The sequence below is a fragment of the Polyodon spathula genome, chromosome 12 (assembly GCF_017654505.1).
Source record: "Polyodon spathula isolate WHYD16114869_AA chromosome 12, ASM1765450v1, whole genome shotgun sequence".
In the NCBI taxonomy this organism is placed as follows: domain Eukaryota; kingdom Metazoa; phylum Chordata; class Actinopteri; order Acipenseriformes; family Polyodontidae; genus Polyodon; species Polyodon spathula.
This window is the reverse complement of record NC_054545.1, coordinates 9,212,522-9,239,066: the sequence shown is the minus strand read 5'-3', so window position 1 is coordinate 9,239,066 and position 26,545 is coordinate 9,212,522. Positions and strand designations below refer to the sequence as shown.

The following is a 26,545-nucleotide window of genomic DNA, read 5'->3' as shown; positions in this document are numbered from 1 at the left end:
GAAAGCCTTTTGTAGTCATAGTATGTGCATGGCCCTCAGGGCTTCCCTTTTGCACAGTTCTGGAAGCATGTCCAATTTTTGCCATTTGTGGACAACGATGACGAGATACAAAAGCATGTGTTTGCCATAAATAGCTTTGGCTACCAGAGGATTGGTCACACAGTGCGGATCAAATTCTCTACGACGACCAGCTTTTGGCTGCTTCCCAAACCCAGACGCTAATGCTAGACATGCTTGTTAAAGAGGAGCAGTTAAACCCTAACTTTCTTAACTCAGCCACTGATTACACCCTGTAACAAATTATTATTATTTTTTTGATCCTGGGTAGTAAGTGTTATTTCCTAATTGCTTGTGCCTTAAAAGTATAGAAAATGGCTATTACCCCACAAACTTTGCTTTTGTGACCAGGACAGTGATATTTTGAAATATCACTATTTCCAATGAGAAAACGGGAGCTTATGTAAACGAAAAGACACAAAAAGTCAGAAAAAAACAACATATGAATCCAAATTAACATGTATTTATACTAAAGTAATATAAAAATGACTACAAAAGATTTAGAAGTGAGTAGTTTTTCGAGATTTACGATTATACTGTAAATTTAAAAAATTATGTTACATAGTGTTATTAAGCAAATTTAAGAAAAGGAAACAATTTTAAAAGGGGGAATTTTAAAATTATGTTATGCACTGATTAGCCAGGTTTTACAATCAACACTTTGTTCTTTTCAGTATGTTCTGATCTAAGCACTTCAAAAAAGAATAATAATTGTTTGCATGAATACACGACATCCATTCCCTCAAAGTAAAACATATTATAATGGCAATGTAACAATGTTAAACATCAGAGATACCACATAACATTCATTAATTTAACATACAGTATTATATTGTACCTAGTACTTAAATATTCCAAAGTAAACACTAAAAAGTTGGCACTTAAATACGACAATGTTTTAATAAATGAAAAAGTCTGGTTCCTGTTATCAGCCTCAAGGTTTATTGCAAAGTGGCCACTTTTCTGATCTCAAAAACAATGTTCCACTTAAGGCTCTATTTATACATAAATTGCCATTGTTACTATTTTATATGTCCTCCGTGCTGCAAAAATCACAGTAAACTTTGACCCCACCCTTCTTATTCAGTAGTGTACATATAACAAAAAAGGCAACAGAATAGCTTTTTTTTTTTTTTTTTTAAATATGCATAACAGGAATAAAAACTGAGGTAATAAAATCCCTAGATGACAAATGCAGAAACTCAATTGGCATTCCTTTGTGAGGTGGCTAAATAAAATATAATTTTACAAAAAAGTGCCTTTGATGCATAGTGTAAAATATGAGCTACCATTTCACAAACCCAGGCTACTGAGGCAGGGGAGTTTTATGAATGCATGTGAACCTCATCAAAAATCCAAGTGCAACAGTCAATAGTGAAAAATAGCTACCTTCTGAGCAAATGAAAAGACTCTCAATGCATTAAAAAAAAACTTACTCAAGTGTTTTAAGCTAGCCAATATAAATTGCCACATTTTCTACAATTATAAAACTATCAATAATAACAGTCTAAATTGTAATGACTGGTAGTTACTGAGATTTCCTTCATGTAGAGGGGGTACGGGACAGACGACCAACACACAAAAAAAACCCCAACAACTAAAGAATTATTCCAATAGGACCAAATGATATTAACAATGCTGCAAAAAAAGGAAGCTCCTTGGATCCAGATGGCACGTGTCTGTCAGTTTACAAGGGTCTTCCTTCAAGTGAAACTACCACGTTTCCTCCTAATTTATCTGCAAGAGTAGAACGATCCTGAATGTCATCTAAACCGTTAACTTGCCACTCGTGTTTAATACCTGAAAAACAACCAAAAAAGTAATAAGTAACAATTGAATTCATACAAAAATGAAGATATATGTGTGGTTTTTTTTATTATTATTTGAAGGTACTATTTACTAACCTGTAAACTTCTTTTTGATGGCATCTTTTGAGCTAGCATAGATCATCTTGCTTTTTAGCGGGGCACCTTCAGGGGCCCTGTTTAATAATTAAATAAACAATAAAGTCAAAGTGAGCACTGATGGCACTGAAAGATTGAAAGTAATCAGTGAAAATGTATTTATACCTAATTAGATTGATTAGCTTGAAATGTATGTCTATTGGATGAGTAGCTAAATGTTATATAACATGCCTCTCTTCTTGGAATTTAAAATCCTTGCCCCACCACAGTAAGGAAGAATTAAAAGTTACACAGGCTAACACATTCTCTTGGATACATACCAGAATATAAATACCAAATCTTCTTTCTTGGATTCTTTTGTCTCATAAGTGGCATCATACAAGCCATATCGGCAGTCATTCAGAGGCAACAACTTCACAAAGGAAGCATAAGGGTCATCCACAGATTCACCGACGTCACCCACCAAGATTTCCTTCCCTGCCTCAACAATAATTTTTTTCTTGTCATCACTGAGGCAGAACAACACAGCTTTCTTTCTCCTTTTGACTTCGTCTGATGTTGAAGATTTTCTTACTTTCATTTCATTGAAAACCTTAATGACTTCATCACTGACTGTGACGCCAGAGGCCTGAAAATGCACAAAAAAAGAACAAATCATACATGTTAATCCCAATTGTAAATGTTTGATTAATGAACAAGCTATAACTCCTCACTGTGTTAATTATCTGACATTTTAAACTAAATCAAGTTCCATAATTTATAGCAAATGTCACTTGTAATACCAACAACACTGTAACTAATTACTAAACTGTCTTGCCAATTCGTAAGTTTTCTTAAATTAAAAATAAAAATTTGTCAATAGCGTGATTTCGTTTTGTATGCACCATTTTGTGTTGTACTATCACCATAGTGTAATATATTATTAAACGTATTTGATGGGTTAAATAAACTCGCCCTTGTGTCCTGTCCAACAAACCTCAACACAAGTGAATCTAGAACGAGTTTTGATCTTGTCGAGTCATTTTAATCCGCCGCTTCGTTTGCTCGTCGTTGTTGTGGTCATCGTGGGGCTTTATATTTCATATTAATACTGTGTTTATATAAAAAATAAATACGTTTTACATGGTCATGATTACAGTGACCCATCAAAAGTACCGGTTCACACAAAACATATTACATTAACTAACACACACACACACACACAGAGTGAAAACAGTTTTAACATGTAAAATAGTCATTACAAACACAGCACATTTCATGTTTAAGTAAATCTGTGACCATTATTCAGGACAACATAATAACCGCAAATTTTTAATCCAGCAATGTGTTATTCAAACCATAAAACCGCAATATACTGTGAAAGGCCAACGTCATTCACCAGCTTTAAAAAAAAAAAAAAAAAAAAAAAAACATACATTCAAGAAACGTCTTCTTAATCAACGGTCTTTCTGGTAAAAACTATGCATTTTCCAAAAATGACATTAAACAGATTTATTAACTATATTCAGTAGCCAGTCAATGCGACTCAATTAGGTTAAAATGGCTGCCTGGAAGCTTCAGGGCCTGCGGTACCCGAACACTGTTTTTATTAAACCCAATTCAAATCACTTTGCTTTCCAGCAGAAAACCGGTTCTACCAATGTCATGTCCTCATCAGACCTAGATTAATAACCGTTTGCTCTAGGTTAGTGTTTACAAATGAAGTCAAATAGTTAAACGTAGGGATATACATTTCTTGGATTTCGTCCCCGTAGGGGCATCACAGCTTACCATGTTGTCTGGTGGTCGGTCCGGTGTTCGCAATATAGTGCGAGTCACGTCGGGAATCTCAGAGTCTGAGCGAGAAGGGGCAGCGCGCAGCCACACAAACTCACTGACCCAGAATGGGATTGGCAGCGAGGGCTGACAGCAGCAACGCAAACAGCCCAAACACTAGCATGTGCTTTAGTGCTGCGTCCACTCTGGGGACAAAGAGAAACAGCGAATTGATTATAGACAGCCTGTCACTGTAATGAAGCGTTAACTATTTAAAACATGCTGTAAATTGTCAAGTGTTTTAAGTGTTTTTTTTTTGGCGTGCCCATATGGGATATTGCTAGCTACATTTCATATTTTAACACGTGAATGAGATTAAACAATGGGCCATTTGTTTACGTACTCTTCTTACAAAGTTTAAACTACCAAACCCTATTTAACATACCAAATGGCACAATGTATAATCTACAGATATTCATAGTACTGGTTGCACACATGAACTTGAAATTGGAGAGAAGTATGCTTAATTATTTTATTGAGAGGCCCCAGTTTAATTGATTTAGAAATATAAAAATCATGAGTATATTTACAAATATAATCACATTTTTTGTTGTCCGCTCTGCGGTTGGCTGTTTAGAAGTCAAAGGGAATTGCATTACCAGCACTCATGTATGCCTTTCAAAGAAAGCCATTAGACTTCGAACAACAAATATACCACCTAGTGCTTGTTTCCTTGCCTTATTTTTACATGGAGCCATTTGGCTATTTAGATATTTGTCCATTATTAAATAAAACATTTCGTTTTTGAGGGCCGGTTGTCTGCCACATTAAACAGATGTACTAGTTTTATACTGACAAAAAACACTAGGAAGTTTACAGGAAATTAACACATTACATTTTAGAAAAGATGTGTATCTTTTTTAAAAATAGCAGATTATGGAATTGGTAAATAAAAGCCACAAGTATGAAACAATTTCAACCATGTTTTTATTTTTACAGGTAGAAAAAAAAAAAAAAAATGTACAGAAAATGGTATAAACAAGTTATTTAAATACCTTCCTCTGTCAAAAATTCCATGTAGGCAACAGCCTAGATTATAATTATTTATTTATCAGAAAGCACATTTGAAATTGCTCATACAACAATGAAAATAATTCTAAGGCAAACTGCCTTCGATAGGAACATTTTTATTTAAATAAAAAAAAAAAAAAAAAAAAAAAAAAAAAAAGGGGTTCTCAAACCCTGAATTATATTCAACACTAAATAAATATCTACGAGGTTTAGCAAGAAAGAGCTTTGAAAGGATATGCAGTTTTTTTCATTTCTGTGTAGTGTTGCATTGACTCTGGAACCTGATACACCATCCCCTAAATACACCAAATATTATTTTCTTCAATAAATGGTGCTATGAAAAGCAGATCTAGAAAAACTATACTGAAGACCAAAAGGAAAAAAAACATTCATTCAGACTGGAATATCATAAGACAGTTTTTGAAAACCTGGAATTTACTGGCAAAAAAAAAAAAAAAAAAAGTACTTTAAATATCAGGATGTCCAGAATTGCCACCAATATACATACCTTATGCAACATAACCAAAATATCACAACAAAATGCAAATCTCCTGAGTGTTGTAAATGGAAATAACTGAAAGATTACAGTGTAGATCATATCTCAAGGCCATTGAAAGCAAGTTCATGAAGGACTTTAAAATGGCATGAGGATTTTATGCCACCACCTGACTTAGTTTAAAACTCCAATAAATTGACAAGCCTCCTTCGTCAGTTTGTGGAGATGGATGTGAGGCTTATGTACTTCCTTCTCTTTACAAGTAAAGGGATTCTTTAGTCTGGGTTAAGAGCTTGTTTATCTTTACTGAATGCTCATGTTTCCAGAATTAAGTGTCAGAGTTCTGTGGAAGGCTTACATCCTTGACCTCTTGGTAGGTGGAGAAATTATTTGGTCTGCAGATTTTATTTGAACTCCCAGCTTCTGAGCCTGGCTGTGGAAGAAGGCTTGAAGTCGGACTCCAGCTTTTGCTTCGTTTGTGTTGCGAGGGTTGTATTCCATACAGTTGGCGAACATCAATTCTACATCTCCAATGAAATCAGCTGGAGGGCCAGAAAACAGACAGTAGATTATTAAAAAGACAAAGGAGGCGTGCACTTTCTACTATTTCATGTATTATGCTACTATCATATATTATGCATTTCTCTGTATTTGAAGTATTATGCATTTTCTTCTTACTGCATTTTGTAAAGTGCTTTGTGATGGTGGTCCACTATATAAAATAAAGATTGATTGATTGTATCTACCATGTTAATGAAAGTGCAAAAGTAGGCCTACCTACAACTTAATTGATCATTTTTCTTCACGGACATCAGGTTGTTAAGTGTTCCCTAGACAGGTGTTGCTACAAGGATGCCCGGGCTTTCAGTACTACAGTCAAACTGTTCTGATTTTCAAAGAATTCAAGGTCCCACATAAACAAAACAGCTAATCATTCAAATTAAATATATAAATATCATAAAGGTGAAAATTACAGTAAATAATTCAACTTACAGGCCATACTGTATTCACAGCTGTTGACTTTCTCTCTGATTATATTCAAGGCAATAGGCTTTTGGATAACATCATAGTAATCTGGCACCTGTGGGGAATCAAAAACTTAAATATATGGTTTTGCATTTACTTTCCTACACCTATTGATGAACTGTTACATTGGAGTAGTTATCTACTTTAACATATATCAATTCCAGCTACTGAACACCAGGCAGCTGCATGGTTGACCTACTGGGATTCAAACTTGGCAGTCCTGTTGAGATGTTATTACTTCTTTTCCAGTCGTTCCAAAAGTATGAGTGTAAATGTCCCCAACATTTATCAAAAGTATTACAATTACTCAAGGGTGCAATTCACACCATGTGTAGGAATGCTTACAAAACCAAACAAATGTAAAAGTACATTTAGGTTGTCAGTTTTGCAGATGTATTCCTAACTCAAACGTGGTGCATTTTTTAGACCCGCACCTGAACTGCAAACCGTGATAAAGTTCAAATTCTGACCCGAATCCCACGCGCTTTTGCAAGTCATCCGCGTGTACCCGACTTGATGCAGAACTCTAGGCTAAAATATACTGGAATCAATCTGCTATTGGGGAGGATATAGCTTAAAAACAAGAATCATGAAGTGCCTTTACAAAAGGAAACCTAAGTTTGGCAATAGTAATGGGCAACAAACTTCTTATTCCTTTGTCAGGAGTTTCCACTTTATAAAAGATAACCTATATATTTATGTAGTACAAGTGATACAGGATCTTTACCTGGGTTCTAGAGACCAGTTTCATGAATGGCCAGCTGTCTTCATGCCGTACCAACTCTACAACAAGTTGTTCACATGCTGACAGCTCGTGCACACCATAGTTTCGACCTGAACTCCTCCTGTTGGAGGGCACTGGAGGCGGTACCACAGCTTTAACTTGGGCAATCTGGTCTGCTGCATCTAAAACAAACGAACAACAATAAGTTTAACATTTCAACATGACGTGGAATAATTGCAGCTTGGAAACTTGTACACACTTTGGACAAAGGAATAGCAAGGCAAGCTAAATTCTGGAAATAAACATTTAAAAGAATCCAAGCATTGTGCCAAATCAAAATATCTGGTTATTCTTCCTACCTGTTGCTTGTCTCTTCCTTCCCCTGCGATCCACTTCGCTCTCCTGGGGCAACACGATCGGTTGGGTTCCTCGAGAAGAGTTGTTTTTTGAGCTCCGGGATAATGCAGGGCTGCTTTCAGGAGTATTTTCCACAGTCTTCTTCCCCCTGCTCGCTCTAGAACGAGAGCTGGAAAGGTCTGTGAAGGAGTTGTCTGCTGACTTCAGCTCCAAGCTGAGCCTGCTGCTTGAGCGACTGCCAGGCCTTGAGGGAGGCCTGTTCTCAGATGCTGGAGTAGCCTTCCCTTTCTTTCCTGAGCTCTTGGAGCCACCCTTGCCAGTAGATGTGGTCTGTTTTGAGGTGCTCTGCTGGTTGCGAGGAGTGGATCTGCCAGATTCTGGTTGCCGCTGTGAACCTCGTCCTGTACTGGGGGTATTAGATTTGCCGCCTTTGGTGTTCAGTGGCAGCTTGACTGCTGCTTGACGTTTCTTTGGAAGACTGCAATAAATAAATAAATAAATAAAACAGGTATATCAAGAATGTAAAATGCCAAACATAAAATCACACTTTACAGATGTCAGGACCATTAAAAGGTCACTATAACCCACATTTATGGTGTTTAATACTTTCTATGCAACATGTTTTTTCCAAATGACTTAATGACCTGAATCTGAAGCCTAAATTCAAATAGATGCTGTGATTTTTCTAGACAATGAAATACAGTTAAAGCATACCTCTCTTCATCATCGTCATACTCTTCATCCTCAGATTCACCCTCCTCTTCATCCTCCTCCTCGTCCTCTGTCTGCTCCTCCTCTTCATCTTCCTCCTCTTCCTTGCTCTCAGGCCCCTGCTCCTCATCTGAGTCGACTGATGATCTCTGGCGGGAGGACAGCCGTCTGGAACGCTGTTTGGGCCTGCACTCTGGGCAGAACCAGTCACCTTGGGGGATTGTCTGAAATCCACATAGGTTAGTCTTCCACTGCATTTTTTAATTATTCTGCTTTTGCTAAACTGCTTACTGGGTAAGTGAAAGCTAAAACCAGTAAGTTTTTTGGGTTATGAAACTGACTAATTCACTGGCTCACAAGACCTTGGGTCACCCACTGAAATTCTGACTAGCAGGACTCCACTGAAGAATTATGTAATTTAAAAATAATAATTATCAATACATCTTCAGATAAAGCAGCATTCTTCTAGAATGTGAACCCCAATTTCGTTACCTTGAGCTTTGGCCTGATACAGTAGATATGATGCCCTCGATCGCAGCCATCACACAGGAGCATGTTCTCTGCATCACCCTTCTTACGACACATCTTACAGCGAGCATTTAGGATAGACTTAGACCACATGATACTACGGTCCAGAGTGGATAGGTGAAGGAATACTTGGGACAGACTGGAACAGGAGCTCAGGGATTCTCTCCAACGGTCCAGAACCGTCTTGTGCACACGGCCACTGTCGCTGGCATCTGAGTGGTAAACATCATGAAGGAGTATGGTGTTATTTATTTACTCATAAAATATCATTTATTTACCAACTATAAATTATTAGAAAACTCTTACTTTAAAAGATTATTGCACAGGAATCTATCTGGCTAGTTAGTCACCAAGCCGGGCTATGCAGCCTGAATGACCTGGCCAAATCAATCTGTTAAGAGACTGTGACACACTAATTGTTATTCAATGTGCTGATTTAATTTAATTCCCCAGAGATGTTAATTGTAATATTACATGTAAATTTAGCCCACTATAAATTGAAAATTACCATCTTTTTCACTAGATTGGTCCTCATCTTTCTTTTTCTTGTCCTCTTTTCTCTTTCCTTTTTGGTCCTTTTTCAAGTCTTCATCCCCTGTTTAAATGAAGGAAAACTATTAGCACAAAAATGCACACACACAGCCTTTGCTTAATTCGACAGTCTTGGTCTCTTGTTCTCTTTCAATAGACTTTAAAGCTCAGGTTATTTGGGATAAAAAGATTGTCAGCAGAACAAAGTGCATGTTTTTGCAAGCGGAACAAATGGACAATGCTTGATTTCTGTGCGAAACGTGAGTTCTGTTACCTATATGCATGTTAATGCCACGGCTCACGTGCACCTGTGGTTAACTCGACACCTTGGATAAGTCAACACTATCCCATGGGGTGTTGAGTTAGCCGAGGCTGACTGTAAAAATTATTTTATTTTTTTAATAATATAGATAGATAGATATAGATAGATAGATACACACACAGCACAGCACACAGTCACAATAAAGAATCAAAAAGTGCAGTTATTACTACTATTTATTTATTAGCAGACACCCTTATTTAAGGACCGGGGAAATAAAATTCAAAGCTGCTGCAGTATGTCCACTGTTTTGTCATTTCAAATCTTTTCACAAAACAAACAAACTTTAAAATAAGTTGCCACATTTAATAAATATACAAAATGTGAAATTTTTGTATAACAAGACATTTATCCAGCATCTTGTCCCCTGTAAATAATCACACTTCTTCAGGGCCTGTATTAACAGATTGCTGTACCTACCCAGTGGTGGTTTAAGGAATTTCCGTTCAATGCCTTGTTCAATTTGGGATAGAGCTAATGCCAGGTAATGCACTGCATTATTTACTGGCTGTGGCGTGCTGGTGCTGGTAGAAGCAGTGCTTTGACATTCACTCTTTAATTCAAGTAACCTATGGAAAACACAGGCAACGGGTCATTCTGAAACTTTTCTTTTTTAAATAAGGGGATGACACTTCTAACTGAATGGTTTGTAAACTTACAATGTACAATGGATAGATGAACAATGGACAGTAAATATACTTTATTATTACTTCACAACACCTGTAACAGAACTTGAGAGAATCATATAATACAGCTGTGTACTAGATAAGAATGGTTTAGTTCCCATCATGCAGAAATAAAGTATTTTTAAAATATAATATTTTTGGACATCGATTATTTTTAATGTTATAGTTAGCCTTTAATCTATTCATATATATTACCTGTCTTTTGTGCCAACTTTCATGTTCACTTCATCTACTCCCATCTCCTCCATATGACCGTTTTCAGTTTCCACAATTCCATTTTCCTTGATTTCATTGCTCAGCAACTCATACTGGCCACTCTCCAAAGCGTTTTTCCAGGCCTGTCTCTCCTTAACCTACAAAAATTAGGTTCAATGCTAAAAAATGTTACATTCAGTCTCTAGACTCTGTAATTCAGTACAGAATACATAATGTCCAGAATTTCCCTTATCCCAAGCACGCCAATATTCCTGTTCCCTTGCATTTCTACCTTGCTCTTATGCTACTCTCATCTTTTGTAGTCCGGTGGTGTGCTCCTAATCCTCCAGTTATTAATGCATTAACAGGGGTCACATTGCTGCCTTTCTTGTTTAATTATTTTCTGTTTCCTTGGCACATCACTTACTTGTATGATAATAATACTACTAATAAAGCAGATTTCCAGATTGGTACTAAATGTCAATAGCAGCTGGAAAGCTATCACTGGCACACATACCGAGGCCCCACAGATTTTTGGTCTGGATTAGTGTGTGTGTGTGCGCATATATCATATGTCAGGTGATGATTCCTGCACTTGTTAGACACCACAGAGCTAGTGCTGGTGAGATTTCCTAATTGAGTCGACCAGGCAAACATGCAACTGTTAGCTAAAGTAGTACAGCATACCCTCGCTATAACTAACCGGTTGGGGTCCAAGCCTTTTGTTCGTTATAGCGAGGTGTTTGTTATAGTGAAAGGACAATCAAAACGAATGATAAATTGCTGGAGTAAGTTAATGAGATTGTGAATAAAAGTAGAATTATATGTACCTGTTCATCTCATGTATGCAGTATTCTGCCTTTGCATTCTTATTCGTTAAAGAATTAAAACAGTACAAAAAAACAAAAATCCCAAATTGATTTTGAATAAAAGTTCAGCTTCAATCTGACGTGAATCGTTTCAAAGTGTGCCAAATCGTTAATCGAACAAGCAAGAATCCCAAACTAAGCTTTTATTCAAAATCAACTTGACATGAAAAGTTCAGATCCTCTAGTTTTTTTTTTTCCCCCCTTTCGGAGGCAGTTACACAGCGCGGGCATTATATTAAAACAAAAAAGAGTCGACTTCACTGTGGAGGTGGCATCCCTTGCATACAGACCGGGATGTTGACAGAGTGTGTTTATATGATCTTTTTTTTTTCTATTTGGCGTCCAGGGGCCAGATTCGTCATAGCCGAAGGTTCAGAAGGGCGTAACAGCAAGGGTGTACTGTAGTATCACAAACACCATATACCTCTTACCTCCTAACTTGCTTTTTACTTCAATTTCAACTCTAGCAGTTTTTAACCTTGAATTACTCTACATAAAGGTCAGCTTTATAAGCACCTTTGGAGATTTGATAAGTACAATTAACATAAACAGAAACCCTGGTATTTGTGAAAGACCAGACTACAGTGAATATACCTTTACTGCTCCCAAAGTGCCCTGATAAATTCTGTCCTCGATATCCAACAGCAGGTCCTTAAGCCGTGTTTCAAGGTGTTTCACTGCTGTCAGCTGAGTATTCTGGGTAATCTGAGCGCCTTTCGATTTGCCAGACACAAGCTTGCTCTCAGCTTGTGGCGTATCTGAAAATAATAATGATAATAAAAACACAAGAATCCCCTTGCGGCACCATGTAATGCGAACATCACTTCAAAACTTTTCATTTTTACTGGCCGATTACAATAATGGAACATGAGCAACATAGAAAGAACTTTCTGAAATAATTTGACCAAGAAGGTCACAAGACCAATGTCAAACAATCTACTATTAGATGCTAGCATCAGAGTACCAACATCTCAAAGGTTTTAGTCTTTTGACTACAAAATGGCAGCCATATTAGGCCAAGGTTTACAAATGTTATTTACCACCAATTTTCTCCCAAGGCTATTAAATAACCCTATAAAACTTAAACACATAATTGTAAAAATTAAAAGGGTTTTTATATTGCAAACACTGTTAAGGGTCAAGTTTAACTCATTGAATGGCTTTAACAAGATCTTACAGACCTTACATACCACTGTTTCACCTTACTATATTTGTAACAAAGGTAGTGATTTAAGATCACAATGACAGTTAAACAGAAAGAGTGAGAACTCCATCTGACTTCTTTAAAGTTTAAAGTTTTTTTTTTTTTTATATATTCACTTACATCACTCAAAAGTAGGTCACAGTTTTATTTCTAAACCTTATTAACAGTATTTTCCTTGAATGAAGAAATACAAACTTGCTGTATACCCTACCAGGAATGTGAAACCTGTGTGTGGGGCAGCTGCTCAGCATCTTTGTAATTCTTGTCTTCTCCTGCAGCAGAGCCTCTTTTAGACCACTCTCTCGCCGCCCCCTGGTGTTCAGTGCCTCAATCAGCTGCTCTAGCTGCTCTGGTGAATTGTAGAAAGCCCAAAGGTTTGGCTTGTCCACTGGTTTGGAGGACTGTTGAGTGCTGTTGACAATGGCGGAAGTGCTTGTAGCCTGACCAGAGCGCACTGGGGTGGTGACAGGGTCCCGAGGGTCTTTGTTCTCCAAAGTCGGTCCCTGAACTGCAGCCCCAGAGTCATTGGGCAGCAGCATGTCCTCTGTGAGTCCCGAGTAATCCTCCTCCACAAAGAGGGCTGGGGCCGAAGGGAAGAGCCAGTAGCGACGGTAGAGACGGTCCCGGCCTAGAGGCAAGATGTAAGTGCAGACAGCCGCTTTCTGGATGCGCTCCAGCAGCTCCCCCTCCTTCTTCGCCTGCTCCTTCCGCAGGGCCTCCTCCTCCTCAGGGCTCAGTGTCTCCTTACTCTCTGTGCCGTTCACCTTGGGGGACTCTCTACGTCCTGCACTCTTCTCTATAAAGCAGACAAAAAAAAAACAAATTTTAATCTGGAGTTAAAATCTGAAAATTCTCATGCCCGAAAGGGAGAATGCAAAAGGACAATTAAATACTGCCCTACACAGTAACATATCCTTACTGCAAAATTGTTATACACAATTACAGTAAACTGATATTACTCTTCTTGCTTGTCTTGGGTTCAGATTCCTCCTCGTCCTCAGTGGCAGTGTCCTGTCCCATTTCCTTCTGGGTTCCCTCATGACTCTCAGTGCTGGTGTCCATCTCTTCCTGCTCCTCCTCCCTGCCAAAACAGACCAACACAAAGCTCAGTTGAGTACGAGTATGCTTTCATTTAACAGATGCAGTGTCCAACAAAAGTTTAACTTTTGCTAATACAGTGTATTTGTCTGTTTACTAAAATATTATTGTGATTATTCTGACAGTTCAGATCTATTACCAAAACTTACAAAAGCTGCATCACAAGCAGTTCACCAGAGATATCCTTGTTTTATTTATTACCCCCACCCCCCAATTCTTGGTAGTTAAAGGTTAAAGAACAGTACTGACTCCTTGATCTTGAATCCTCACAATTAATATGTAATAGACATCATTTCCAAAGTTCTCTTTGGTTTCTAACTACTGATATATCAAAATACAATGTTTCCTTTTATTTATTTTGTATTCCCATTCCAGACAACACAAACCCAGCTGTGTTTTCCTTTCTGCCACTTCTTTGTTCATATTCCTTTAGCTTTTCATGTTTTTCCTTCATCTTCAGTTCTTGCTCTTTCAGCTTTTCTTCCTTCTTCTTGCGAAACCTATAAAACAAGGATTCATTCATTTGATGAACCCAAGATCTCCACTACTGTATGTGATTTTCCACCCAGACAAATGTCTAAAGAATACTGATCCTTCGGAGGACTTCATGGTGTCAGCGTAAGACAAATAACAATATCTTAAGACTTGGTAGCACTGCTATCCTCTAAATAAATTTACCGCAAGGAGTTAAAGGAAACTAAAAAGAACACCATATACAATTTCCTATAAAAATCTTACTCTCTTATAACCTGGACTTATTAATTGTTTTTAATTTTCTACCCAATTTGAAATGCTGAATGTGTCACTTCTCCACTGCAACCAGCTTACTGGTCAGTGAACTAAGAAGTGCCAAGGCCGATGTAGTACTGCTCACTGTGGGCCCACAACTCAAACATGCAGGAGCACCTGATCATGAGACTCATCTACACTCATATGGTAAGGTCTTTAGTTGATAAGCCCATGGGGACCCAGTATCTGCCAATATTTGATTGTTTGGCAACACCATCATTAGGACATTCCTCCAGTTTCATCTGAAAACACAGTCTCAGTAGTCAAACATATTTGAATAGTTGTGTACAAACTAAAGCTCTAGTCCCAAAACACACAAGACATAGTGAACAGGACTGTATCTGGGTACACAGTCAGAGCTGGACTACAGAGAGCGAATACCTGGCTGCTGCTTCTTCTCTCTCCCTGCGGTGCTGCTCTGCCTTCAGCTCCCTGAATTCCTGCTTGGCTTGCCGGAGGATATCTGCATTGTCTTCAATGAAATCCCGGGTGGAGACGAGAGTCAGCAACTTCCCACAGAGAGCATGGAGGATTTTCAGCTTCTCGCCTGAAATAAAAAACAAAACAAAGAGACAACATCATTAGACTAAATAGTCAGAAGAAAAACCTTTTAGAAACATGAACCAGGGTAATGGAGAGAGCACATTCATGGTTAAGAAAATAAGTAATCTACAGCCAAAATGTTTACAATAGAGAATTTTTTTGTTTGTCATTACTTTCGTTCCTACACCAGGCATGCCTATTTTGGGTTTTACTACTCATTATTTTCTCACCTGGTAACAGATCATATACTGGGATGGTGGATAGCTTCTTTATCAGCCCTGGGTTGCAAAGCCGCAACTCCACACAAGCATCATCCATGGAATCAAAGCCACCCTGTTTCTGGTAGCGATACTTGGCATTGGCTGATGTAACATCAGCACCTGAAGCCAGGATGTGAAGCCGAAGAATTTCAGAGAGAGTGCAGCTGTCTAGGTCTAGTTGCTTTAAACTGCAGCCTGTAGAGATCATAAATTATGGGTCAAATGTAAAACATGGTCTTACAGTAGTTTTATAGTTTTACCTCATAAAAGATTAGTTTATATCAAGCTTTCAAAGTTTCCCAAAAGGATTGAAAACTGTAGATTAAAAATAGAAAGACATACCCTGGTATAGCTGTGGCCAGGCAGCTGCAAGAGAAGCCACAGCACTGATGGCAGACTGGGTTGGGTCTGCATCTTCATCCAGAGCTTCTGTGAGATCTAACGAGAGAGAGCGAGAAAGTGCATTTAAAATTTAGAGATTTAATGCAGTTACACAGAAAAACATTTAAAATAAAACACAACTTTTGTTACAACACACTACAGCACTGCTGCACAATGACGGGCTGACCTTTGGTGTCGGCCTCAGCTAGCTGCTCGCGTGCCACATCCTCCTGCTCCTCAGCCAGCGCCATGAAGATGGCTGACATGAAGAAGAACAGCAGCTCGCAGAGGGGGCCTTCAGGATCACTGCCCACCAGGGCTTCCTCCAGGACCTCTGGAGCAAAAACACACACAAAAAACATGTCAGCTTCACAGGAGAGTGGAGATTCCTTTACAAGACCAGTCAAGTGGTCTACAAATCCTGAACTAGATTATTGCATACTTAATTTACCATCGCGCATGGGACACAGTCCCTTTTTATTTGACTTCTAATCATTCCCACCTAAAGTGACGCCTTCAGGGAACTCATCCTGCAGGTCGAAGAGCTCTCCAAAGGCCTGCAGGAACTCCAGCACCATCAGGGCGTCTCCAAAGAACTCGGGGGGCAGACGTGTCTTCACCGGGAGGGGGGTTGGGAGCTCCTGAAAGACCAGACCAAACAATGGTCACAAAAGTAAAACCAGTAGTATATGTATAGACTAAAAATCAACACCATTCAGTAGTAGTATCATGTCACTATGCCCATGTCTGCTCCATTTATGAGATGACTAGTTGCCAGGTAAGCATTACTAGACGTATTGCGAATACTACAGCATTGTTTTATCTTGTTTTAATGATAATCAGCCTCGTTTCAGAAGGTTTGGTACCTGGTATGTCTAAATTTTAAATGTCAATGTCTAAATTCTAGGTGAAACCTAGAAGCTTCTGCTTGGCAACCTACAGTATGGCTCTAATTAATTAGCTACTTGAGTTTCTCCATTTGATTTACATCCATCTCCATGCACAGAATAATATTGTTAGGATAAGAAAATTATGATTTATATAGCTCTGACTTCTAGCCTTACACCAAAATAGTATTTTTATCATTTAATACACAGCACCTGCACCGTACCTTAAGATCATCGCATTCCATATCCTCACGCCGTTTATTCCACTGCTTCAGATATTCGGTATACTTTCGTTTCTCTTCTCGTAGCTTCTCCCGTTCCTGAAAAAAAATGAAAATGTGCCATAGGAATGGGAGGTTGCTTTCACAGTGGTAAACCACTATAAAGCAAATGATGCCTCAGAGCGAGACACATTGCCCTCAGTCAACAATGTCAAACACTGTAGAAGCATGTTTACCCATTTAGCCGTTATTTTTTTTATTAATAAAGCAGGAAGAAAAAAGCATGCAGTCCCATTTTGACAGACTTAAATAAAGGGATCATTTTTTGCAATTAAAGATGGTAATATAAGGACAATTTCATTAAGATTACACAGTGTAACAATTATTTTTTTTTTTTGGTTCCTGGGTAGTAAGTGTTATTTCCCAATTGCTTATGCCTCAAAAGTATAGAAAATGGCTATTATTCCCCACAAGCTTTGCTTTTGTGACCAGGACAGTGATATTTTGAAATTTACCTAAATTTTCCAGAACATTCCAGATAGATTCAGTGCTGAGTAAACTTGGAGTAACTTCTAGAACTTTCCAGTAATATAAATAGTAGTATAAATACAGGGGCCTTAAGCCCACCAGTTCAGTTTAGTTCCAGCTGCCTAAGTGGATACATATCTGCATTTTTCTGAGATGGCATCAAGAGGCTGCAATGGTGGCATTCCTGATGGGTCTCCAAGGCGGTTTTACCAAGTTTCCCTGCTATCTTTGCCTTTGGGACAGCAGGGACACCAAGGCGCACTACCACCCAGGCGGGACTGGCCACAGCGGACCGAGTTCTCTGTGGGGAGGAACAACGTCAAGTGGGAGCCACTAGTGGACCCCCGGAAGGTGCTGATGCCACCACTGCACATCAAATTGGGCCTTATGAAACAATTTGTCAGAGCTCTAGATAAGGAGTTGGCAGCCCTCAAGTACCTTCAAGACTTCTTCCCTAAGCTGTCTGAGGCAAAGGTCAAAGCCGGTGTCTTCGTCGGACCACAGATAAAGAAGATCCTGGAGTGCAATGAATTCCCCAAGAAGCTCACTAGTAAGGAGAAAGCGGCTTGAAACAGCTTTGTCGCAGTAGTTCGGGGGTTCTTGGGCAATCACAATGCTGAAAACTATGTGGAACTGGTTGAGACTCTGGTGAAGAACTACGGCACAATGGGCTGTAGGATGTCCCTCAAAGTCCATATCCTTGATGCTCATCTTGATAAATTCAAGGAGAACATGGGAGCGTACTCGGAGGAGCAAGGCAAGTGCTTCCACCAGGATATACTGGACTTTAAATGCTGCTACCAAGGACAGTATAACGAGAACATGATGGGAGACTACATTTGGGGGCTGATTCGTGAAAGTGATTTACAGTAGAATTGTAAATCTCGAAAAACTACTCACTTCTAAATTTTGTAGTCATTTTTGTATTACTTTAGTATAAATACATGTTAATTTGAATTCATATGTTGTTTTTTCTGACTTTATGTGAACGAAAAGACACACATTTGCCCGTTTTCCCATTGGAAATAGCGATATTTTGAAATATCACTGTCCTGTTCACAAAAGCAAAGTTTGTGGGGAATAATATCCATTTTCTATACTTGAGGCATAAGCAATTAGGAAATAACACTTACTACCCAGGAACAAAAATTGTGTTACATAGTGTTATTTTTCTTCCACCTGTGTGCTAGTCATTTTCATTCTTGCTAGAATCTTGCCCTTTTTTAATGTCTGTAGCTTCCTTGTGTTTCTCTGAGAAGGTCTGCAAAAACCTTTTTTTTTTTTTATTCAGTTAAAGCAATTAAAAAATAAAAGACTACTAACGCGATAATCGGTGTATCGTGAAAGAGTGGGCTCTCAACTATTCGTGTCGTGGAAATTTACAATTGTTTCATCCCTACTCACTAGACCAATGTACATCTCAGCATGGAATATATACACAGTAAAAATAACTCAGCATCTGGTTACCTTTTCCTTTTGTGCTTTCAGTCTGTCTTTCTCCTCTTTCTTTTTCAGTCTTTCCACTTCCACCAACTTTTTCAGTTCCTCCTTCTTCTTCTCTTTGTCTTCTTTCTCCCTCTTCTTGGCCTCAAAATTATCTGATTTTTCTTGTCTCAGCTTTGCCTTCTCCAGGGCTTTAAAAGAAATCAATGTTCTTGTCAAACAGAGAGATGTGGATTCTCTGAAGGAACGCATTCAGAATAAATACTTGGTAGGCAATGAAACAATGTGAAAGTTCTAAAATATAACACATAACACTCTAGTGTTAGTAACTCCATACAAAACTGCATATGGCTGTTGGTAACCTAAACATTTTCTGAATTTGTATTCTATTCCAATGCTGTGCACAGTGAACATTTGTTGATGCCAGGGTCTGCACTCACACGCTGCAATTCAGCACTTAAACCACGGATATAAACATGCCTATCACATCAAGCTGTGATGAACCCACATCTCTACCTGAGCTTCAGTTCCCATTTTACAAGATCTCAAAAAAAATAACCTTACCCATAGCTTTCATTTCCTCCTTTTGTTTCTGCAGCTTTTCAGCCTCTTTTGCGGCTTTATCTTTGCTTTGATTTTTACGCCTGGGAGTATGTTCTCCATCAGTGGCATTGCCAGACTAAAATAACCCAGGAGAAGCAGTGTGAAAACAACACACACAACAAGAATCTATTTTATCAAACCAGTAATACAATAACTACAGGATATCAAATATAAGAATGAATGTAAAGATTAATGAGCAAGTAGGTTCAATTTACATTGTTTTAATAACTTAAAACACAGACACACACAACACAGTATTTCACTGCAAGATTAAAAAAGCAGACTCTAATCACATTTGATTACTTACATGTCCATGAGAGGTTTGTCCACTGGCAGGTCTACATCGACCTTTACTTGCAGGGCTGAACACAAATGTTGGTGGCTCATCGGGGAAAAAGGAGAAGAAATTCTGGTCCAATAACTTATATTTTGTAATACTAGTAGTCTGTTCAAAACAAAAACATAATGTATAAGTGTTCCTTCCTGTATTAAGGCAGCCCCTTATACAACATAATACCATTCCACTACTGGCTTGGCTACAGCATATCAAGGATATGTAAACATACCTTAATTCCAATCACACCATTCTGAGGCTCACAGTGTTGTTTCAATAGCAGTTTCAGTCTCTCACGAGAAAACATATTTTTCTTACGGCTACAATGAGAAAGGGGGTTAAAAATAGGTGTTTTAACATCCCAAAAATAAAGTTAACACATATTGTTTGAAAAATAAAGAATTAGTAGTCGTGGAGATGATATCAGGAAGTACAAAAGACATCTCCAAGAATATCTGGCACTTTAAAAAGGACAATTCTGTCATCTGCATTCAACTTGTTTTTACCTTATAGGACATCACTTTCATCCAGATCCATATTTCATCATTTTTAATAGTATCTACCACTTTGACATTTTTTTTAACCATTAAAGATTGCAGACCTTTTAAATCACATTTGAGGTTGTGTACAAATTAAAAAGCAAAGTGATTTTTTTTCTTACTTAATCTGTCCAGTCTTGACAATAATGGGTTCACATCCTTCAACTTTAATAGGTTGCACTTTATATTTAAATAAAGAAGGTTTGATCACAGCTTTCTTTTTCCTAGAACACAAAATAATACAGAAAATGTATAGTTCACCGGTGATGGAAACATGACAACACCTCACTATTTAGAAATGCCTATACAAATGATTATAGGCAATATTTAGTTAGTTGTGTGGGTTGTTAGTATAGCTGGGTTGGTTGAAAGGAAGAAAAACAATCAGAAATGAGATCATATTTAATTAGGTAGAGAAATTTAGAAGAGAAACACAAGTGATAGTTTAAATAGGTGCCAAGACCCCGCCTAATGTTTTACCTGTCTAGGACAGAGCTGAGGAGTTAAGCCTGTCTGCTAGTCTGAAGAGGCTGCAAGCAATGCTACCGAAAACAAATGGTGTGTTTTGATAACACAGGGTTTGTTTATTAACAAAATAGCATTTTTTAATTACACCGACAAAAAAACATAATCTTAACAGGGCAGAAAAATAACTAAAATGTGTGTCTCAAGGTCAAGTGTATGTTTACAAATTTTAAATTTAATGACATAGCCATTTGAGTACTGCAGAGGCATTCACGAAGAGTTGACTAACAACTGCAAACACAACTAGAGGCAATACGTTTACTGACCCATTATTTGCTGGAGATTTAGTGGCTTTGGTATTTCCTTCATCTTCACTGTCATCACTTATGATAATAGAGTCTCCCTCAGTCTTGGGTTTGATGTGCCCGTTTACAGTGCCATTCTGCCGAGGCGAGAGGACCTCTAGAATCTTGCATGGCTGCCTAACATTAAGGTAAAATAAATAAAAGTTAGTACATTTTCAATGTAGGACAACAAAGTAGCCAATATATCAAAATAGTATAATAAGTGAAAAAAAATAATTCAAAACAGGGTCTATAACGTGCCTATCACATTCTGATCTATGCACATTCATGGTTATGAGCGAACTGCTTGAATCAATTCAGAAACTGCAGATTACTATAATCCAGTCACAGCATGAACAGAACCTGTAGCCTCCAGGATTGACAGAGGCTTACAAATCACAAAGTTAGGTACAACACAGCTCTGCTGTTTCTATATGGTAAAGCATTTACTCCAGTCTAATGAAGCTGGTTTATCATGCGGTTGTGGGAAACATCCTCATAAATTAGAACAAATAAATAAACTTGCTAGAAATTAGAAGGTTTTGGTACAAGAAATAGGTGCTGTTAAAGTGTTCAACTGGGACAAAGGGTTAATTTAATTTGAAACACAGATCTCTCCTCAACTCACTGACTACAGAAGGGATTCAAGCACAAAGCCAAGAAGTGTATTTTCTTTAAAGTTGCACCACATGCCTCATACTGGATTCAAACTATGAGCCTCCCTGCACCCAGACACTAACGTATGGCTCCAGGCATCGTCACATTAGTATGTAAAGAAGAAAGCAGTGTCTGTGCTCCACATGTCTCCCCTCCCCTGCTGTGGTTCCATGTTGTCTCATGTTTTTTTCAGTAACGCAAGGAAGGCATGTCTGATGAAGGCTCCCAGAGCTAAAACAACCAATCAGAGTGGCTCTGTATGAACTCCACCCACATCAGTCATTTCTGTTATCACCAAAACCGGCAAATCAAAAACTACATGTAAAATCTCTGAAACAAAGCCCCAAAAAGTCTTCTGAATGGATAACACAAAAAAATCCAATGTTACAAAACACAAAAAAAATGCCTGATTTACAATAGAGCCCTATTACATGAGAACAAGGGAAACAAACCTTTAACATGTCACATTGAAATCCAGAACATTAGGCAAACCTTTAAGCCTTTTTAAAATATTCAGCATTTTGGAGTAATATTTGTTATCTAAGTCTATTAAACGGCTCTGCACTGGCATGGCATGTTGGTTTTGTCAAGACAGAATAAACACCACCTTTAGGAAAAGGAACACAACATACTATATATTTTTCTAATAATTGATCAGAGAATTCCATGTTAAACTGCAGTTGGGCAGTGCTTCAAAACCAGAATCCTGGCTTATGTTTCTTCCACAATTCTTTTAATTTGAAGACAATCCAGTAATTCATTTTGACAAATTATTCTTAAGGGTTACAGGTTTACTTAAAACAAAAACACTACCGTTTTTTTAAAAACATACAATATTATTGTTACAATTTTCATTTTTAAAACTACAGAATACCATCCTTAAGCTTAACGCAGACAAAACTGCAGAAGTAAGAAGCAAATAATCAACACGAATACTGCAAACCATCGAAGCGTCTCCTTTTTCACCAACTCGAGTTCTGGGAGAATTCAGACCAATTCAGGCACACTTGTTGGAAACAAGGTATAATTTTTGAGGTCCTCACCTAGTTCCATTTGTGCTTATTACATCTACAGTTTCTCCAGCGAAGAAGCGATCCTTCACGTAGGTGAAGACATCATCACAGATGTCATGGAGCCGAGAGCGGCGTGTCAAGGTGGTGAGGTACAGTAGGGGCATGATCAGGGGCTCAGGGAAACTCTGTAGATTCTGTCTGGCTCGTTTCTCACATTCAAGGGCTTCTTGGTAAGTCAGTCCAGGCTTTCCTGTGATAGCACAGCTCCATACCAGACTGTTACAAAGGATAGTCCTTTCAAAAAATTCACTGCAGATTATAAAAAAGCACGTTAGTTATACTTCCAGGGTTCTTAACTGTCCATTATTTCATTTCAAGACTTTTTTTTTTACTTGACAGCTCTCTAAATATGTAAAAAAAAAAAAAAAAAAAAGGTCTGACATTTTAAAGATCTGCGTTTGGTTAGAACGTCATTAAAATGCTCCTACACATTAATTCTGTAAGTTTCATATACTAAAACTTCTATCATAAAGAGACATATATACCTCAACAAAGACAACTGAACACACAAAAAGTGAACACATTAAGTGAAAGCCAAAAGGGCAAAATTACATTTGGAACATTCTAAATATTCATTGTTTAGGCCTCCCTCTATTCAAAATAAGAAAAATCTCATCATAACCTGTAAATGGTAATAATGCAAAGAAAAACAAACTATTGAGTAATTATATAAATAGCTATTCTGAACACTGCATACTGAACAGCTGCCAAATGGGTTGCTTTGAAATCTGTCAATCCTTAGAGTCTTTACTTAAGTTTAGGGTTAACTATCTACATTACAACTTTGTTTATTCACATTACACTGTTTGATATGAATGCAATTGCAGCAATAATTAACATACAAATCAATTCATGGCACTGCCATGATATATTATTGCAGTGACAGTATCTTATTTATTTTGATTTAATCACTTAATACATATTGATTTTCACTTCTGAACCCCCCAGAAAAACAAAACAAATACTTTTCATATTTTGTGTTTACTAAAATGGTAAGGACTTGAGGGTTGTTACTATTGTTTTTTTTTTTTTTTTTTTTTTTAATCAAGAGATCAAGAAAGGGCTCGATCAATATTTCATAATCCTACTAACCTCAACCTCATGCAGTGAATAATTACTGGAGCCAACACCGCTGGTATTGGCTTATATCTAACCGCACCGAAAGTGCAAAAGTGTGTTATCATAAAACATGAGTATACTGATCATGTTTATTGTAAAGCAAGGCATAGCAGAGTAGTACAGTACTAATACATACGAGTTATTCGTGACATTGGATCACTTATACCATCAACACACAGTTACATTCTAGTTATTTTATTTACAAGCCTCAACATAAATCTTTCATCTAACGCATTAGTTCGAATTTGAACAAACAGAAACCGACTTCCTTGACTGTCATGCTTTATTATTATTATTATATTATTATTATTATTATTATTATTATTATTATTATTATTATTATTGTCGAACTACGAAATGTCATCTTTCCGTTTGCAAAGATGAGCCACCACTGTTAGTTGTCTGAAATAAATACCCCCTTACTCGTAGTCTCTGAAGATCTCGTTGGTTACTTTGCAAAGAAAAACTTCTTCGGTGGGCTTGAGATTCAGCGGAGGTTTCTGTCTGACAAACGGCTTTCTGTGGAGAAGCGGCATCTTCTTCCTTTCTCTTCTGTCTCTCTCAACTCTCGGGACTTTCAAAAATTGGAGGGAAAAACAAAGTAAAAAACTACTATCAGGTAGTGAACTGTTGCCTCCCAACTCACCTAGTTACACAGGGCACAGTCTGAAGAGAAACACGTGTAGAGAGAAGAGAACTGAAGTTTTTAATGAGATTTTTTTTAAAAGAGGAAATTGAGCCTTTTGTTAATAACACACGCTTCCACTGCCTCACTCACACACACAATACTGAATGACGTTAAATCCTGCCCACATGAAATGTGCTCAGGCTGTATCATACCGTATTTTACCGCTTATAATTAGAAAAATATGTATATAACACCAATAAAACCAATACCTCGTTCACAACAGAGTTATGAAACTCATTACCAGTCGTGTAATGATGAAAAGGTTATATTTTCAAGACAAATGTTCCGTTCTCGGTTCCCCCACTTCTCGGAGTTGTTTGTATTACTCAAGTTTTGATCCGCTCCAGTGCACAGATAAGGAAGGACAAAGAGGTGGAGCTTTCGCTTCTGATCCACGTTCCGGTTGGATCGTTGTTACCCTACTGACAAGCCTTTGACCAATCAACCAGGACAGCGACAGAGTTCGTTGGGGTGGTGGGCGGAGGGGCGGTGCTTATTAAGAGGTCTCTTGTGAGTTTCATAGGCTTGAAAAGGGTTAGTAATATTCGAGAAATTTCGTATTTATTGTCGTTTGTCAGTAGCACATGGCATTTTGCTCTTGGCATGGACTATCTTTGTTTTGGGGCCTCGCTCACGTTTTCTCAGCTTTACACACAACTATAGTTTACAAGCCAAATTACATTCAGTCCTCATTGGATGTTTACTGTTTGGCTGATGTTCTTTTTCTTTTCCAGGCATTATTTTGACTTTAACTCAGTTAAAGGCCATTTATCCTGCCAAAACTGCAGTTTAATTTTCCACCCACTTCTTGTATTATTATAAGTATTAGGTAACAGGACCACTTGTCCTCATTAGGTTCTTTTGGGCAGCATGAAACACAGGTGTAAAGTTTGGGTAGGGTTCTATTACCTGTAACACAGGAAGCCCCTGTGTATGTAAATCTTGTATAATATGTGTGTGTGTGTGTAGAAGGGCTCCCATTTGAGAAACAATATAAGAGGCTATACCTCATGATTCTGAACCAGTGTTTAAAGGTTGGTTCAAGGCTTTACAAAGACCATTGGACAGTTTCAAAGCCATGGTTCGCTGAAGGTATTTCATTGTGTTGAAACTTAGATGACAGGTGATGTCCAGTTGTTACCCAGGCAACCATTTTAGTGGAACAGGAAAACAGAATGGGAGCGATGATATATTGTGCACCAGGTTGCAGACTTCTGGGAATGCTATCATTAAATAATGCAATAGGGTTGTTTTAAATCCCATTGAAGATTTAAATAGTTCACCTTAATTAGCTGCTCACATTGTTAACTGTCCTGTAGCCCAAGTGTTCTTGATATGTAATTGTCCACAATATATTTACAAATATGTGGGGTTTGTTTTCTATTTTATTGTTGGTAATGTTAAACTTTCATCCAGTTTAGCAAGAAAACTAACCAGATATTTACTTTCTTTACCTAAAAATCTGAAATAATTCATTTTTGTAAATGAGCACTGATCCACAGTAATCAGTCTAATATGACTTTCCCTATTTTCTTTTTTTTTTTTTTTACTGTAAATATGATAATGCACATTTTAATGGTTATTGGTGACCTCTTTCTAAAAACTGTAAAGGAGAATGCATTTAAAAGACTATGAATCCCAACAAAGGCCATCACCAGTCACACCACATTTAGCTTTGTCTACAACTTTTGTAGAATGGAAAACTAGAGTTAATGCCAGACAAGCTATTTTGCCAGTAGTTTTATGCTACACACGAACACATCTTATATGACTACTTTCCCCCACAAAATCCAGTGTAAGGTTGCCTGACCTTTTTATAATATGGAAAATCCAACAACGTGAATCTCCATATGAAATCACCCGCTTTCCTCATCCAGAATAGACTTCTTGTTCTAAAAAAATATAACGTGCTGGCATTTTCCTTTGTGAGGCAGACATAAGCCTATAGATTGTACCATTATAACTCACAGTTTAGACAGAGCTATTCACCTGAAAGAACTTGACCAAAGTTCAGTGTAACCTTCTGACATAGCCATTGTGTATCTATTTTTTGTTGTTGTTTCTATCAATATTGTAATTTGATTTTGAGGAATGGATTGAAATGAAAGAGAATTATATACGAATTCCATCACTAAAATAT

The 26,545-nt window shown here is 37.8% G+C and overlaps 2 protein-coding genes across 3 annotated transcripts; both read right to left on the bottom strand.

Annotated features, from left to right (window-relative positions):
- Positions 1 to 976: 976 nt before the first annotated feature.
- LOC121324810 (cofilin-2) lies at positions 977 to 3,913 on the bottom strand. The gene is made up of 4 exons (XM_041267000.1): positions 3,732 to 3,913; positions 2,282 to 2,589; positions 1,962 to 2,038; positions 977 to 1,857 (listed from the first exon to the last, which is right to left on the bottom strand). Exons 1-4 carry the CDS (start codon positions 3,732 to 3,734, stop codon positions 1,745 to 1,747), a joined length of 501 nt encoding a protein of 166 aa, XP_041122934.1. The 5' UTR covers positions 3,735 to 3,913; the 3' UTR covers positions 977 to 1,744.
- A 346-nt stretch (positions 3,914 to 4,259) lies between these two features.
- Positions 4,260 to 24,749, bottom strand: LOC121324456 (bromodomain adjacent to zinc finger domain protein 1A-like). Of its 2 annotated transcripts, none has more exons than XM_041266356.1 (28): positions 24,615 to 24,749; positions 24,141 to 24,291; positions 22,569 to 22,847; positions 20,851 to 21,006; positions 20,182 to 20,283; positions 19,753 to 19,840; positions 19,494 to 19,631; positions 19,148 to 19,262; positions 18,608 to 18,774; positions 16,616 to 16,711; positions 16,007 to 16,145; positions 15,692 to 15,838; positions 15,466 to 15,561; positions 15,094 to 15,318; positions 14,702 to 14,867; positions 13,918 to 14,031; positions 13,393 to 13,514; positions 12,645 to 13,229; positions 11,824 to 11,987; positions 10,361 to 10,518; positions 9,900 to 10,048; positions 9,138 to 9,224; positions 8,594 to 8,841; positions 8,105 to 8,325; positions 7,393 to 7,868; positions 7,037 to 7,215; positions 6,277 to 6,364; positions 4,260 to 5,825 (listed from the first exon to the last, which is right to left on the bottom strand). In XM_041266356.1, exons 2-28 carry the CDS (start codon positions 24,251 to 24,253, stop codon positions 5,638 to 5,640), a joined length of 4,806 nt encoding a protein of 1,601 aa, XP_041122290.1. In that variant the 5' UTR covers positions 24,254 to 24,291; positions 24,615 to 24,749; the 3' UTR covers positions 4,260 to 5,637. The 2 variants fall into 2 exon arrangements, with proteins under 2 accessions (XP_041122290.1, XP_041122291.1); XM_041266357.1 differs by having other exon boundaries at positions 24,647 to 24,749.
- Positions 24,750 to 26,545: the final 1,796 nt, after the last annotated feature.

What these genes read in the sequence shown, in the direction of transcription:
- LOC121324810 (XM_041267000.1), bottom strand. An exon ending in GATTTGGTATTTATATTCTG is followed by an intron (nt 2,039 to 2,281) that starts GTATGTATCCAA and finishes ATTATTAAACAG; the next exon opens with GGCCCCTGAAGGTGCCCCGC. An exon ending in CATCAAAAAGAAGTTTACAG is followed by an intron (nt 1,858 to 1,961) that starts GTTAGTAAATAG and finishes GTTGTTTTTCAG; the next exon opens with GTATTAAACACGAGTGGCAA.
- LOC121324456 (XM_041266356.1), bottom strand. Translation starts at nt 24,253, where the DNA reads ATGCCGCTTCTCCACAGAAAGCCGTTTGTCAGACAGAAACCTCCGCTG. An exon ending in CCCTGAAGGCGTCACTTTAG is followed by an intron (nt 15,839 to 16,006) that starts GTGGGAATGATT and finishes TTTTTGCTCCAG; the next exon opens with AGGTCCTGGAGGAAGCCCTG. An exon ending in CTGTGAATACAGTATGGCCT is followed by an intron (nt 5,826 to 6,276) that starts GTAAGTTGAATT and finishes CTGGCCCTCCAG; the next exon opens with CTGATTTCATTGGAGATGTA.